General features: G+C 42.9%; 1 protein-coding gene across 1 annotated transcript in view; it reads right to left on the reverse strand.

Moving 5' to 3' along the window:
* LOC135558139 (myosin-binding protein C, cardiac-type-like) overlaps positions 1–15,368 on the reverse strand; it is a 44,107-nt gene that overhangs the window by 18,290 nt on the left and 10,449 nt on the right. The window contains 15 exon segments of the mRNA XM_064991877.1: positions 55–84; positions 165–271; positions 365–530; positions 3,623–3,789; positions 5,439–5,544; positions 5,758–5,882; positions 6,245–6,247; positions 6,473–6,605; positions 6,864–7,023; positions 8,483–8,546; positions 9,629–9,677; positions 9,861–9,978; positions 10,190–10,338; positions 10,495–10,572; positions 10,909–11,043. Of these exon segments, the coding sequence (XP_064847949.1) occupies positions 55–84; positions 165–271; positions 365–530; positions 3,623–3,789; positions 5,439–5,544; positions 5,758–5,882; positions 6,245–6,247; positions 6,473–6,605; positions 6,864–7,023; positions 8,483–8,546; positions 9,629–9,677; positions 9,861–9,978; positions 10,190–10,338; positions 10,495–10,572; positions 10,909–11,043 (1,590 nt within the window).

The raw sequence follows: 15,368 nt of genomic DNA on the forward strand, positions 1-15,368 counted from the left end.
AATCCTTGCAATTGAGTAAGAGGCTGCGAGGATGAAGAATAAACCATTGCATACCTTGGCGAGGCACATAATCAATCTTGACCTCTGAAAAGTAGAAAACACGCAATTAATTTATTAGATGAAAATGATCATTATGAAATGACATGGTGTAATTGTAAAAGTACCCAGGAAGTTGAGTTTGGCTGAGAGGTTGAATGCGTATCCCTCTGGAACAAAGGTGTAGTCACCCTGGTCCTCGGGTTTGACGTCATCGATAGTGAGTTTGTGGATCCTTCAGTGAGAGAACATTTTCACTAGTATTTGTCCAACTACTCAACAAATCTTCTGATCCTACCCAGTACAACAGTATGGATACCATTCTCACCTGCCAATGTGTGTAATATGGGTCCTGGCATCAGCCTTCACTTCCACTCCGTTCTTGTACCAGATACCCTTCACAGTCTCATCTGAGACCTCACACTTAAACACAGCCTCATCCTTTGCCTTCACCGTTAGGTCAGCAATGTTCTGGTACACCTCCAGTTCCTTCTCTAAAGAGTCAGAGGTCAGAGATGATTCAAAATGTATGTTGTATATGAAGTATCTCAGAGTATGGTGTGTTCATTATGATTCTATGTTTTTCTGGGAGACTTTTACTAGGGAATCCTAGGTGACATGGATATACTATATAACTTATACAGTATATAACAACACCAGATGCATAGAGGATAGGGCATCTGATCCACACAGGAAACAAATACTTTTAGCCATCAATGGAGGCTGCAAGCTCAAAGTCTATCAACATAAGAGAGAGTACGAGACAGTTAAGGGTAGTGGACAGGTAGTGTCCGCAATGATCAATGTAAGCTACTCCACTCCTAGTGAAGGTTACAGCAGAATGAAGTTAGCTGACAGGAGAAATGAGAAGCTGCTACCGAGAGCATAATGGGATTGGCAGCTGGTAATTCTTGGCAATGGCTAAATTTGAATAGAGGCGCAGATAAACTATTGTTGCGAGGCGGGTCAGACACCAGACATCATCTTTAAATTCAACTACATGTAACACCCCCTGAGCGACACACAAGATACTTGTGTATTCAGAGGTTTGTGCTTAGTCCCCTCCTGTACTCCCCGTTCACCTATGACTGCGTGGCCACGCATGACTCCAACACCATCATTAAGTTTGCAGAAGACACAACAGTAGTAGGGCTGTTCACCAACAACGAAACAAACTGCAGAGAGGAGGTCAGAGACCTGGCAACCTCTTCCCCAACGTGAGCAAGACAAAGGAGCTGATCGTGAACTACAGGAAAATAAGGGCCAAGCACTCCCCCATTCACATCGACGGGGCTGTAGTGGAGCGGGTTGAGAGCTTCAAGTTCCCTCGTATCCACATCACTAAGAAACTATCATGGTCCAGACACACCAAGACAGTTGTGAAGAGGGCACAATGACTCATATTTCCCCTCAGGAGACTGAAAAGATTTGCATGGGTCCTCAGACGCTCAAAAATTATACAGGAGCACACTGCAACACACACACACACGGACACACACAGAAAACACACACACACACACATGCATATTGACGCCACACACACACAGACATACATTCACATTCCACCACACTCCACATACGCTGCTACTGCTCTCTGTTTATTACCCCTACCTACATGTACTGTACATATTACCTCAATTCCGCGACTAACCCGTACTCCTGGACATTTACTCAGTACCGGTACCCCTTGTATATAGCCTCATTATAGTTATTTTATTGTGTTATTATTTTTCCTTTTGTCCATGTAGCAGAAAATTCTTACTTCATTTAAAAAAAAACCTGCATTGTTGTTAAAGGGCTCCTAAGTAAGCATTTTATGATAAGGTTGTATTTGTACTTGGCCCATGTGGAAAACAAATGTGATTTGAATTTGTTTTGGTTTAATAAAAGTATATATACAAACATACATGTCTGTTTATATACAGTACTAGTCAAAGGTTTGGACACAACTACACACTCAAGGGTTTTTCTTTATTGTTTACTATTTTCTACATTGTAGAATAATAGTGAAAACATCAAAACTATGAAATAACGCATTTTGGAATTATGTAGTAACCAAAAAAGGCTATTTGACCAAGAAGGAGAGTGATGGAGTGTTGCATCAGATGACCTGGCCTCCACAATCACCTGACATCAACCCAATTGAGATGGTTTGGGATGAGTTGGACCGCAGAGCGAAGGAAAAGCAGCCAACAAGTACTCAGCATATGTGGGAACTCTTCAAGACTGTTGGAAAAGCATTCCAGGTGAAGCTGGTTGAGAGAATGCCAAGAGCGTGTAAAGCTGTCATCAAGGCAAAGGGTGGCTACTTTGAAGAATCTCAAATATAAAATATATTTGGATTTGTTTAACTATTATTATTCTATTATATTATATTATTCTAAAATGGTAAAAATAGAGAAATACCCATGAAGGAGTAGGTGTGTCCAAACGTTTGACTGGTACTGTACATCTACATCCAAAATGTTCCCCCAAAAATTGCAGGTCTAACTTTAGGACAGCAAAACCAATGTCTGCACTCTGCAGCTCTTGACATCAATGACAGAGCATTTATGACCATGTTAGTATTGTAAAACTGAAACTGATGTTTAGTTAATTATTAAAGAGATGGTGGAGAATGGGTGTTTTTAGACGGCATAATGACATGGCTCAGGTTCTGTCACAGTTGAAAATGCTGAAGTGACGTTGTTAATTGATGGTTGTTGTTCAATCACGTAATGGTTTAAATTGATGTTGTTATTTAACTTTTGTCCTACGTTGGTTTTCATTGAATGGTCATCATCCAACGTCTCTACCACGTCTCCTGTGGGTTGATTCTCTATGCTCGCTGGAATAGGACAACATTTTTAGTTTGCTGTATTCCCTATCTTTTTTGAATATCCCTATAAATATACACATATAAATATACACAAATATAGACATATATATATATATATATATATATATATATATATAGAGAGAGAGAGAGAGAGAGAGAGAGAGAGAGAGAGAGCGAGAGAGAGAGATAGAGAGAGAGAGAAAAAAAAACAGAGAGAGAAAACAGAGAGAGAAAACAGAGAGAAAACAGAGAGAGACAGAACCCATACAGAGACAGAGAGAGAGAGAGAAAGACAGAGACAGAGACAGAGACAGAGACAGAGACAGAGACAGACAAAGACACATATAGACAATTAAAGGTCACCTGCGCCAGCCTGTACCCATCAGATAAAATATATGGGCCATGTCTTCTAACTTTAGCTGGTATTTCAACAGACTTGTGTTTGTGCTGTAACCTAGACATAGTGACATGTTTGATGGCATGGGCAGCCATGTTTCAAGGTTAGGCAGAACAGGGGCTTGCTTGGAGTGACAGGAACATAAGAGTAGGCTGGGTCTCGGTGAAGGGTGAGGAAGATGATTCACATTGTTCTGTTTTTTTTAAATCTTCAGCCCAGTACTATAGTTCAAAGATTGCTTTGTCTGTCTTTAAACTAGACATGCTTTCTGGACTGCAGGTGGTTAAACCCCCAGATACTAGCTATCATGTTCAACATTGTTGAGCAGAGATGTATTTCATTCTGTTCTGTTGTCTGACGTAAGCACTTACCCGACACCATGAGTTCAGCCATAGATTCACCACCATTGGTTTTAACTGTGTAGTGGCCACAGTCCTCCTTAGTTGCCTCATTAATGATGAGGACGTGCTTGCGCCCATCTTTCTTGAAGCGGTACTTGAAGGACTCATCCCTTGTCAGCTCCACACCATCTTTCTCCCTGCATAGACGGAGCACCACATGAGCACTAGCAGTCTCAAATTCTCCATTATTGTCTGATTAATTGAATCTACATTTCTACATCAACATTTCTATATATATATATATATATATATATATATATATATTAAGCAACACTATATACAGACGTTATAAACAGTCAGAGGTGTCACTATAACAGCTTTGATTTGAGGTTATGTTAGAATGTGTTACAGAGTTGCCAATGTAACACTGTCAGCCCTTTTGCATTACAAATCGGCACTGACAAATGTTCTCAATATGTCACTTTTCTGAATGGTCATCACTTTACCACAACTATTTCATTTTCACCAATGAAGGCACCGTTGCACAGGTATTAACAGTGGTATCATGGCAATCTGATACTGTATGTTTGCCCAAAGAAACAAATTGGCGGATAGATATTTATTTATGTGCCCATGGTTAGGCCCAATTCCAGGAACAGCACAATGTTGTATTTTGGATGGGTGACCATAGGTTCACGATTGCTTTCCCGCTAAAGGACAGGGGACGTGCTAACAGCCCTGTGTGACCTTTCATGTGGCTGATAATTTACTGCATGTTGTGATATCCAGCCTAGCCCTGTGGCAGATATACTGGGACTGAGAGACTGTGGCAGAGACCCTGTGAAAGAGACCCTGTGAAAGAGACCCTGTGGCAGAGACATTGTGGCAGAGACAATGTGGCAGAGACACTGTAATATATATCCCAGCCCTGTGGCAGAGACACTGTGGCAGAGACCCTGTGAAAGAGACCCTGTGACAGAGACATTGTGGCAGAGACAATGTGGCAGAGACACTGTAATATATATCCCAGCCCTGTGGCAGATATACTGGGACTGAGACACTGTGGCAGAGACCCTGTGAAAGAGACCCTGTGACAGAGACATTGTGGCAGAGACAATGTGGCAGAGACACTGTAATATATATCCCAGCCCTTTGGCAGAGACACTGTGGCAGAGACCCTGCGAAAGAGACCCTGTGACAGAGACATTGTGGCAGAGACAATGTGGCAGAGACACTGTAATATATAGCCCAGCCCTTTGGCAGAGACACTGTAACATATAGCCCAGCCCTTTGGCAGAGACACTGTAATATATAGCCCAGCCCTTTGGCAGAGACACTGTACCTGAGACACTGTGACAGGAAGGTCAGCATCTGTCTGTCAATCAGGGAAGTCACAGCCTGGGGGTGACTAACACGTTAAAGCCATGAGCGACACAAATGCCATCTACCGGACATGTGAGGAATGTGCACCATGCAGCACAGACTCAAAAACTACATCTGTTTCAACCCTTACAACCAGAATAATGTTATCCTCAAACCAATATCTGATGTGTGGATTAATTCTAACAAGGGAAACACAAAATACAGCTATTTCCTATATGAAACCTAATGTACCACAATGTCACCATATTAGTTATTACAGCCATCTGTTGTGTCTGTCTGAGTTGTTGTGAAGTGACGTAATGTGAACAGTATGCCAGACCATGCTTTGATGTCCTCGGTCAGGGACTTGGCACTTTGTAAATCTTCAAATACTGTCTGGTATGGCACCCATTGTTAACCTCCTCACACCTTCTATGGTATGGAAGTGTTTGAGTTTGATTTGTGGGTTGAGAGAACGTCTTACCATTTGACAGTAGCCCCTTCTTCTGACACCTCACACTCCAACTCCACCCGCTCACCCTTCATGACCATCTGGTCCTCCAGATGACTTGTAATAGTGACAGGAGGCTCTGCAGACACACAGAGAAAGAAACAGTAAGAACCACCATTATACCACCAGGCACTTTAGCAAATAATCATATTTCCCTTGTTGTGTTATGATGCTATCTTAATCATCGCGCAGGCACAAATATAATGTCAGTGTGAAATGCATTCAAACTGGTGTACAAACGAAACATTGATGTTGGACCGTTGATTTTCCACTTCAGTTGTCTCAACTGCACCTTTGACAAAGAGCTCTGTGGTGCACTTCTCATCTCCGACCACACAAGTGTATGTGGCATCGTCTGACAGGGAGCAGTGGTTGATGGTGAGGTATCGCTTGTTGCCAACACTCTCAAAGATGTACCTGGTAGATGGACAAGAACCTTCATTATCCACTCAATTATTCACTAGCACATTTCATAATAAAATAAATGTTACTTATTGACAGATATAGACAACATTCAAACTACAATAGCCTTCTGTGTAACACTCTTCCTGTTGATGATACATTGTATGGATAGTTGGTAAATTGGTTGATAGCATAACAGTTTAACATCTGTCATCATCATGTTTTCAGAGTAGGTAGCAGTGTGGAGACCCCAAAATCTTCCATATTTACAATGGTTGACAGTCATATTCCTGTCTAGCTTATTTCAGCCCTTTGCTACTGTCGGTACCTAGCAAAACAATCTCAGATGTGTTGCTTGACAAGATGAAAGTACTTACTTGCTGTTCATGAAAGGTCAGCAAGATCAGCACAGTCCATCCATGTGTTGTGTCGGGGGAGAGAAGAGGAACGTTAGCATGACATAATATAGCAATCTGAGAGATAGCTAATTGTATTGTTGAGTTGCTGAATAAACATGTGTTGTACACAAATTTGTAAGAGATGGTACATCAGTAATTCATTCTAATTGAATGCAAGCTCAGAAAACCCTCTCCGCTGATGGCTACCTTCCAGTTGATTGAATCTCTTGCCCATTCTTCAGCCATTTTACATCTACGTCTTCATTGGCCACCTCAATGCATAGTTTCATTTTATGCCCTTTTTCTACCTGGTAGGCCGGGTCCAGCTTCTTTAGGAAAGCTGGGGTTTGGAGACACAGACACGTGAGCAATTACTTTTCCTATAGTTAACCATACTGATCTGCAGAGGTAACATTTAGCTGTAAATACAGATACAGTAGCTAGTTTCTACAATGGAGGCTTGCATGGAGGGATGACTGAAGGGATGAGTACCTAAATGGGTATTTGCGGTGTCCATTTTAGGGCGGGTTCAATCTCAGGATGCATAATGTATGAGCTGAAGGATAAGTGTTGGTTTCACAAAGATAGAGATACCAACCTTCACTCTTCTTTTCCTCCTTCTTCATCTTCTTCAGCCTCTTCAACATCCCACGCAGGTCTGTTATGCCATACTGGAAGGCGATCTTCTCATACTCACTGGCTGGAGCCTTCTGGAGGATTTCCCATACATCCTCATCAGGCTCACTTTTCACCTGGGACTTAGAGGCACTGGCACAGAAAGAGGGGACAAGGGGACAAGGTAAGCCACTGTCTGAAGCCATCACTTAGGATTATCATTAGGCTACATTACTGACCATGCACAGTAACAGTTAGGTCTATCCATGCTCAATAGGCCTACTTATACATTTTCTTCATTACTTGAAATTTTCCATTACAATTTTCATTTGCATTCAGGTTTCACTCAAAAACTCATTGCAGTCTTCACATAACAGTCAGAAAGCATATTATTACATTGACAATAATTGTTTCTTACCGATGACCTGGTGAACCTTTAAAAAAACTGCTGCACTCATTCCGAAGCAGAACCCAAGCGACAAACCAAGCAGATTAATACACACATCAAATATGCATTGCAGTACCCAAAATCGAATTATAGCACCCTAGAACCCACCCATGAAGACCGCAAACAAGCGCAACAACTACAACAAATATAATTTCTGCTGCAATAGTCTGCAGACATACAGAAAAGTGTCATAGCTATTGTAAAATATTGAAAATGAATTTTCAACAAACAAGAGACCCTAAAACAATGTGCTTGCCAGTATAGGTCAATGCATGACATCAAGGTAAATGCCAGGGCATAAAATCCACTAGACTAGGAGATGGGTTTGACATTAAGGGATTGAGTGAGATGGAACAATGTCTGTGTGTGATGGGGCGGAAATAAACCATTGCTTTGAAAACAGGCGGAGTTGTGACTGGATATCGAAGGAAGGTCTGGAGAGTCAGTAATGACTCATTGTGATGATGCAGTGACACTCATAGGAAGAAAGAGATGCAGACCACAAAGTGTTGTGAAAGCTTCTATTGCATTTAGATGTGTGCTAAATCTCCTGCACTCTTAGAAGAAAATGTGCCATCTACAAACAAAAGGGTCCTTTTGCTGTCCCCGTAAGATAACCCTTTGAAGAACCCTTTTTGTTCCAGAGAGAACCCTTTTGGGTTCCATATATAACACTCTCCACAGAGGGTTCTACATGGAATCCAAAAGGGTTTTACCTGGATCCAAAATGGTTCGCCTATGGGGACAGCCAAAGAACTGTTTTGGAACCTTTTTATCTAATAGTGTAATGTGTTCTAGCTTGTGTGGTAGAAGTGACAGAGTCTTCTACAGGGTATGAGGTAGGTGAGTATTCTAGGCAGAAGTAGTCTGGGACCAGTGTGAGATTAGCAGGAGGACTCAAGATGCATTGTGAGTAGGCAGCAAGACTGACCTGAATTCAGGTTAGTGAAAAAGTAACTGGGAAAACATGTCTATTAATCCAATCTGTTGGGTAAACTAGTAGTAGTCACTTACTCTCTGTATAGGGAGGGGGGGGGGGACAAAGAGAGATGGACACAGTGAGATAACATGCACAAGAGAAACAAGCTTACTGATTTGGAAAATAATGATGTTACTCAACTTTTTGTTCTGAAATAATCAGAGATAATTCACACTCACCTTTTCTTCAACAAGGCACTGAAGTCCAACTCTCCTGCTTCCTCACTTCCATCCACACTGCTGTAGAAATATCAGCGCCAATAACACAATGTCAGTACCCTATCAAAGCAATGTATTCTGACAGTTTGGTTATCATCATCACCATAAGAGATGAGCGACACCCTTGAAAACAACAGCAAACATGTTGTCCCCCACGAATGATGCCAAAATCAAAATCCCCATGAAATCTGTATTCCACACTGATCAATGGGACAAGGGATCTCAGGGAGAGGACAGCCGTTTTAAATGTGGCTGGAAGTGTTCATCTCCTCCCTCTGATCTCTGAAGCGATCAGGATTAAACGAGGGCCTGGTGGTTTATGTGGTAGAATTACAACACACGGCAGTGACTTCCTCCAGTGATATCTCTCATCCGACAGCCCTGGAGAACCAGTGCCACAGAAAAGCCTGTGTGTCTTAACACATCCTGGCACTTTCAATGCCATCAAACCAGAGGCAAGACCAAAACTCACTACGTCGGCTCACTGTTTGTGCAGCTGGCTCCGCTGTTTTGATAAAAGACCCCGTGGTAGATCAGAGAGAGAGTTTGAGTGACATATAAAGTTGGTGTGCTGTTAAGCTGCTTGTTAACCCAGCCTATTGTACTCTCTCACCTCCAGACCAGAAGCTGGTTCTGTCAAAATTGACACAATGACAGTGTTCAAGCTGTCAAGCTAAAGGATGACCCAGTGTATTTACAGTGCCTTGCGAAAGTATTCGGCCCCCTTGAACTTTGCGACCTTTTGCCACATTTCAGGCTTCAAACATAAAGATATAAAACTGTATTTTTTTGTGAAGAATCAACAACAAGTGGGACACAATCATGAAGTGGAACGACATTTATTGGATATTTCTAACTTTTTTAACAAATCAAAAACTGAAAAATTGGGCGTGCAAAATTATTCAGCCCCCTTAAGTTAATACTTTGTAGCGCCACCTTTTGCTGCGATTACAGCTGTAAGTCGCTTGGGGTATGTCTCTATCAGTTTTGCACATCGAGAGACTGACATTTTTTCCCATTCCTCCTTGCAAAACAGCTCGAGCTCAGTGAGGTTGGACACACACACACACACACACACAGAGATACTTTTTTTCTTAGCTTACGTGCGCCTGAAAGCTGCCCTGATGTCAAACCCTTCCACAGCCCGGGCCTCTGAAACATGATAGAATAATCAGTTATCTCTTCTCTATCATTGATTTTTATACCACAGGTACTGTAAAAAAGAACTGATATTTACTGTATGCTTTAGCAAGGAAAGGCACTAAGGAGAAAATAAGAACAATTGTAGTTTCTGTTAAGCTGCCCCTAGTGATTGTATTGTGTGAGGGCACCCACCATGCACAGTTAGGTCAAAGTTACAGCTGTCGAACTTGTCCCGGGATGACACCTCACACCTGTAAGCTCCAGCGAAACTGGGCTTGGCTGCAATGATCTGCATCTCAAAGGTGTAGACCTGAAAAAAAGGTCAAAAATTCCTGGTAATAATAATGTCAACCAAAACCATAAAACCTCTGAAGTCTTTTGCAAGGCGACCTCTAGGACTTTCCTGAACAACTTTTAACAGCTCATTGCCGTGTCCAACCTGTTCTTGTATCATGATGTTCAGAACTGTACATTGGTGTCAACAGTATGTAACATGCTCATGTATGGGACAAAAGTCTAACCTTAGAGTTACGATCATAAAGCTCCTTGAGCTGCAGGTTCTTTCCAGACTTGCTAGCCAGGTCCATCCACTTCCCCTTAAACCACTTGATGGTGGGCTTCTTCAGCAGTGAAGCAGCATTCACTTTAGCCACAAAATTAATGTTCTCACCTGGACAGAACAGTAGGGAAACATGCCTTGACATGCCCATAACATCTTTATGAATGGCTTGCATGAATGGCTATGATCTCTGGGGTGCTGTTCCTCACTAAGTTGCTCTGGAGGAGAGAGTCTGCTAAATGGCTCAAATGTAATGGTGTCACTCACCCACAGCGACCTCCCCACTCTGGGGTTTCTCTGTAAACAGGCCAGTGAGGTCTGTCTTCGTGTCAGGGGCTTGACTTTCTGAGAAGGGAACAGGAAAATGTTAAACAGGACAAAGCAAGGGTGAAGCCGGGAGCAAGTAAACTACCAAGGATAGTTATACCATCTGTTTTTTGTTGGGAGTTTTTCTACACAGAAGCTCTGTGAAGGCTGATACAAAGCTAAATTGTGATACTGGCAAATGCAGTGCACAAGTTTTTCAGTGAAGTATCTTACAATGTCTCCATTGTCATGCATTGTGACCCTACAACATCACCACAAGCGTGTATCCAGTAGCTCAAAGGATCAGTGGAAACAATCTGTAAACATTGGTCTAACCATCAAATCCTGGAGTGTCATGTGGCTGTATATTGGCACCTGGCTGAGGTGCTGCTGGTGTAGTGTCCGCTGCTGCAGGGGTCTCTGCTGGGGCTGGGGCCTCCGCTGGAGCTAAAGTGTCTGTAGCAGCTGGATCTGGAGCTGCTGGGTCCCCTGCTCCACCCTGGGCTTCCTCTGGTAACAAAGAATTTACCATGAGAGACTTATAAAACTGAATGTTTCTCGGACTGTAGGCCACGCACACTGAGTCTACAAAACATTAGGAACACCTTCCGAATACTGAGTTGCATTACACCCCCCCGAAAGACCCCTGAAAAACTCAGATAATACTTTAATTCCACTTGACTCATATTTTAATTGCATAGACAATCCTGTGAAATCCACAATATCAAAAGTGGCACACAAGCAGGAAGATGGCATGCTTGGGAGGAGGCATTCATGCAGGAACCAATGAGATGATCGGGGGGGCATCATGCAGGAACCAATATGATGCTCAAGGGGTTACATTTTGTGGTGAAGCTTAGCCTTTGGACATGTTCTCTTAACTCATAAAATGTCTTAACATTTGAGAGCGCTTTGCTTCCGTAGGCACGTTTGATGTTGTTTTCCCAAATTGATAAACATGTTTGTTAAATCTATGTTACATGTAAACATACAGTAATTGCTAGCATTACAAAATTTCATTCCCTTGCCATTTTTTGCAACATTGCACACATTTTGATTAATGTTTGGTATGCCTACGATATGTTGTTGCATTTCATTGACTATTTCTTCACCTCTGAGTGGGCACAATGTTTATAGAGCATATGGACTTTTTCAAGACTCACAAGGCAAGAGATCATTTTATTTCCATAAAAAGTGTTTGTTAGCTGTTTGTCCATGGGGCTCCCCATCTGTTTCAAATGTGCAGTAGTCAATGAGAGAGTGTTGAATTTGGTTAACAAAAAATGGAATTGCTCATTTGCTACGTGAGGCTTATTTGATTGAATAGAATTTCCGTAATGGTTAGGTTGTTATGAATGCATTACGAATGCACTAATATGAGTGAATGCACGTTGCATTTCGGCAACTTTGAAAAAAACAACTTTATATCAGCTGTGCCTGTTGTCATAGAGATAGATAGATGACTCATCACGCTTGGATTGCGTCCTACCTGACAGGTCGCTCCTACCAGGTGGCGTGGCGAGAATCTGTCTCCTCGCCACGCGCTCTCACCACTGGTGTCCCCCAGGGCTCTGTTCTAGGCCCTCTCCTATTCTCGCTATACACCAAGTCACTTGGCTCTGTCATAACATCACATGGTCTCTCCTATCATTGCTATGCAGACGACACACAATTAATCTTCTCCTTTCCCCCTTCTGATGACCAGGTGGCGACCGCATCTCTGCATGTCTGGCAGACATATCAGTGTGGATGACGGATCACCACCTCAAGCTGAACCTCGGCAAGACGGAGCTGCTCTTCCTCCCGGGGAAGGACTGCCCGTTCCATGATCTCGCCATCACGGTTGACAACTCCATTGTGTCCTCCTCCCAGAGCGCTAAGAACCTTGGCGTGATCCTGGACAACACCCTGTCGTTCTCAACCAACATCATGGCGGTGGCCCGTTCCTGTAGGTTCATGCTCTACAACATCCGCAGAGTACGACCCTGCCTCACCCAGGAAGCGGCGCAGGTCCTAATCCAGGCACTTGTCATCTCCCGTCTGGATTACTGCAACTCGCTGTTGGCTGGGCTCCCTGCCTGTGCCATTAAACCCCTACAACTCATCCAGAACGCCGCAGCCCGTCTGGTGTTCAACCTTCCCAAGTTCTCTCACGTCACCCCGCTCCTCCGCTCTCTCCACTGGCTTCCAGTTGAAGCATCCGCTACAAGACCATGGTGCTTGCCTATAGCTGTGAGGGGAACGGCACCGCAGTACCTCCAGGCTCTGATCAGGCCCTACACCCAAGCAAGGGCACTGCGTTCATCCTCCTCTGGCCTGCTCGCCTCCCTACCATTGAGGAAGTACAGTTCCCGCTCAGCCCAGTCAAAACTGTTCGCTGCTCTGGCCCCCCAATGGTGGAACAAACTCCCTCACGACGCCAGGACAGCGGAGTCAATCACCACCTTCCGGAGACACCTGAAACCCCACCTCTTCAAGGAATACCTAGGATAGGATAAGTAATCCTTCCTTAATGACTTAGATGCACTATTGTAAAGTGGCTGTTCCACTGGATGTCAGAAGGTGAATTCACCAATTTGTAAGTCGCTCTGGATAAGAGCGTCTGCTAAATGACTTAAATGTAAATGTAAATGTAAATGTAAATATAACCCGTTTTAACATGGACATTGCCATTGAGGGTTCCACCATTTTAAATTGGTCAACTAGATGGGGATTCCTAAGAATTGGGAGCAATCAGCCAATAAAGAAGAAGAAAATAGTTTACTTTAAAATGGAGACAGCCTCAATGGCGCTGCCCAGATGGTCACAGACGCTATAATGGCACAGATATACAGTATATCTCTATGGCCTGTTGTTCATACAAGTATCTTCCCTCTCATTGGCTAGAATGGTTCCACCTGATCTCACCTCTTCCTGATGATTATTATGTCTGCTTTAGACTATTATTCCACACTGTAGGCTAATTAATGAATATGCATTTTACATGACCAGTTATGGGTGAACTATCATTTTGACAGAGGTATGTCCCAGGGGGAGCTAAGAGAATATAATCGCCTGTTTGTTTATTCTATTTTTTGGGGGGCAGTTTCAGTAATTGTTAGGAGGCTGATGTGAGTCTATTATACCCTAACCTGAGTCTGGAGTAGACATATTTGCCTGCCTCAAGGCATTTTCTTTTTCATTATAAGTGTTATGAGAAATTTGGAAATATCTATTTTGGATTACTTTGTCAATATTGGCAATTGAATGTCTGGATCACCATTGACATAAATAAAAGCATAACTTCTGCACCTGAACCTGCCTGCCTCTTGCAACATTTCTGCCCTTACCACTGCTACAAGGTCCCTATTTTACACATTTGTCTACGCTTATCTTGCAAATATTTCCATTTATCAACTTTGAACGGATCAAGTTTCCATGAGCACTGTGTTATCTCCTGTCAGATGCCTCTTGTGACTATCTATCCTGAGCACTTGCTGCTGTGGTTACTCATGAGGAAACAATATGTTTGTGCCAGGCCAGGGTGAAGGTCATCAGGGAGGGTTTTATGTGAATCACAGCAGCCCTGGACAGGCTGGAACTGCTCCAAGTCTGAGCTCTCCACAGCCACTCTCTCTCTCTGACCCCATGCATTTTATCAAACCACACACAGCTCCTACTGCCAGGCTGAAAGGGTTGCTGTGTGGTCAACTATGAAGGTAATGTTACAGTACACACTGTGCTCTGTGCTTGATGAAATGAAACATACTGAGTAATTGTCTAAAACAGACTGTGATTGAGGTGATAACAACCAGCAGTGCAACAAACAGTGCTCAGTGTTCAAAACACATGTTTATGGTGTTTGGTGGCCTCTGTGCTCAGTGCTCCTCACACTGTGCTCATAGGTGAGTATGGCTCTGGAAAAAGGTCTACATCCTAACAGACTCCCACCTTCCTTCTCCTTCACTTCCTCCTTTACTTCCAATTTGACTTCCTCCATGACTTCTTTCTCTTTCACCTTAAGGTCAAACTTGACTTTTGACCCTCCGGCAATCACTGCATAGGCAGTGCCGTCCTCCTTGGTGACTGCTTGGATGGTAAGTGCTTGTTTCCATCTGCCTTGATCACATACTTGTCGCCAGAGGCAAGATCCTTTGTGTTGCTCTGCCTTCTCACCTTCGCATCAGGCTTCCCTGTTGCCCCTTCCTCTGCCACCTGAGTCTTTGGTTTCTTGGCAAATGTTGAGACTCGAGAGGGAGGGATCGGTCAGAATGAAAGAATTCAGTTTAAGATGCCCAGTTTGTCATGGATTTTTGCAGTAAATTGTGATGTAAAACCTTTGAAGTGCACTATGATGATACACCATAGCAGTTCCATTATCAAAAGGAAGCTCTTCAGACAAATGACAAATAAGGTTATACAGTGCACTCAGAAAGTATTGTGACCACTTTCCTTTTTCCACATTTTGTTACATTACAGCCTTATTCTAAAATGTATTCAATATTTTTTTCCCTCATCAATCTACACACAATACCCCATAATGACGAAGCGAAAACAGGTTTTTAGAAATGTTTGCAAATGTATAAAACAAATTGTAGGATTCAGACCCTTGGCTATGAGACTCGAAATTGATCATCCTTGAGATGCTTCTAAAACTTGATTGGAGTCCACCTGTGGCAAATTCAATTGATTGGACATGAATTGGAAAGACACACACACCTGTCTATGTAAGGTCCCACAGTTGACCGTGTATGTCATAGCTAAAATCAAGCCATGAGGTCGAAGGAATTGTCCGTAGAGCTCCGAGACAGGATTGTGTCGAGGCACAGATCTGGGGAAGGGAACCAAAACATTTC

Source organism: Oncorhynchus masou, chromosome 2 (genome assembly GCF_036934945.1).
Source record: "Oncorhynchus masou masou isolate Uvic2021 chromosome 2, UVic_Omas_1.1, whole genome shotgun sequence".
NCBI classification, from domain to species: Eukaryota; Metazoa; Chordata; class Actinopteri; order Salmoniformes; family Salmonidae; genus Oncorhynchus; species Oncorhynchus masou.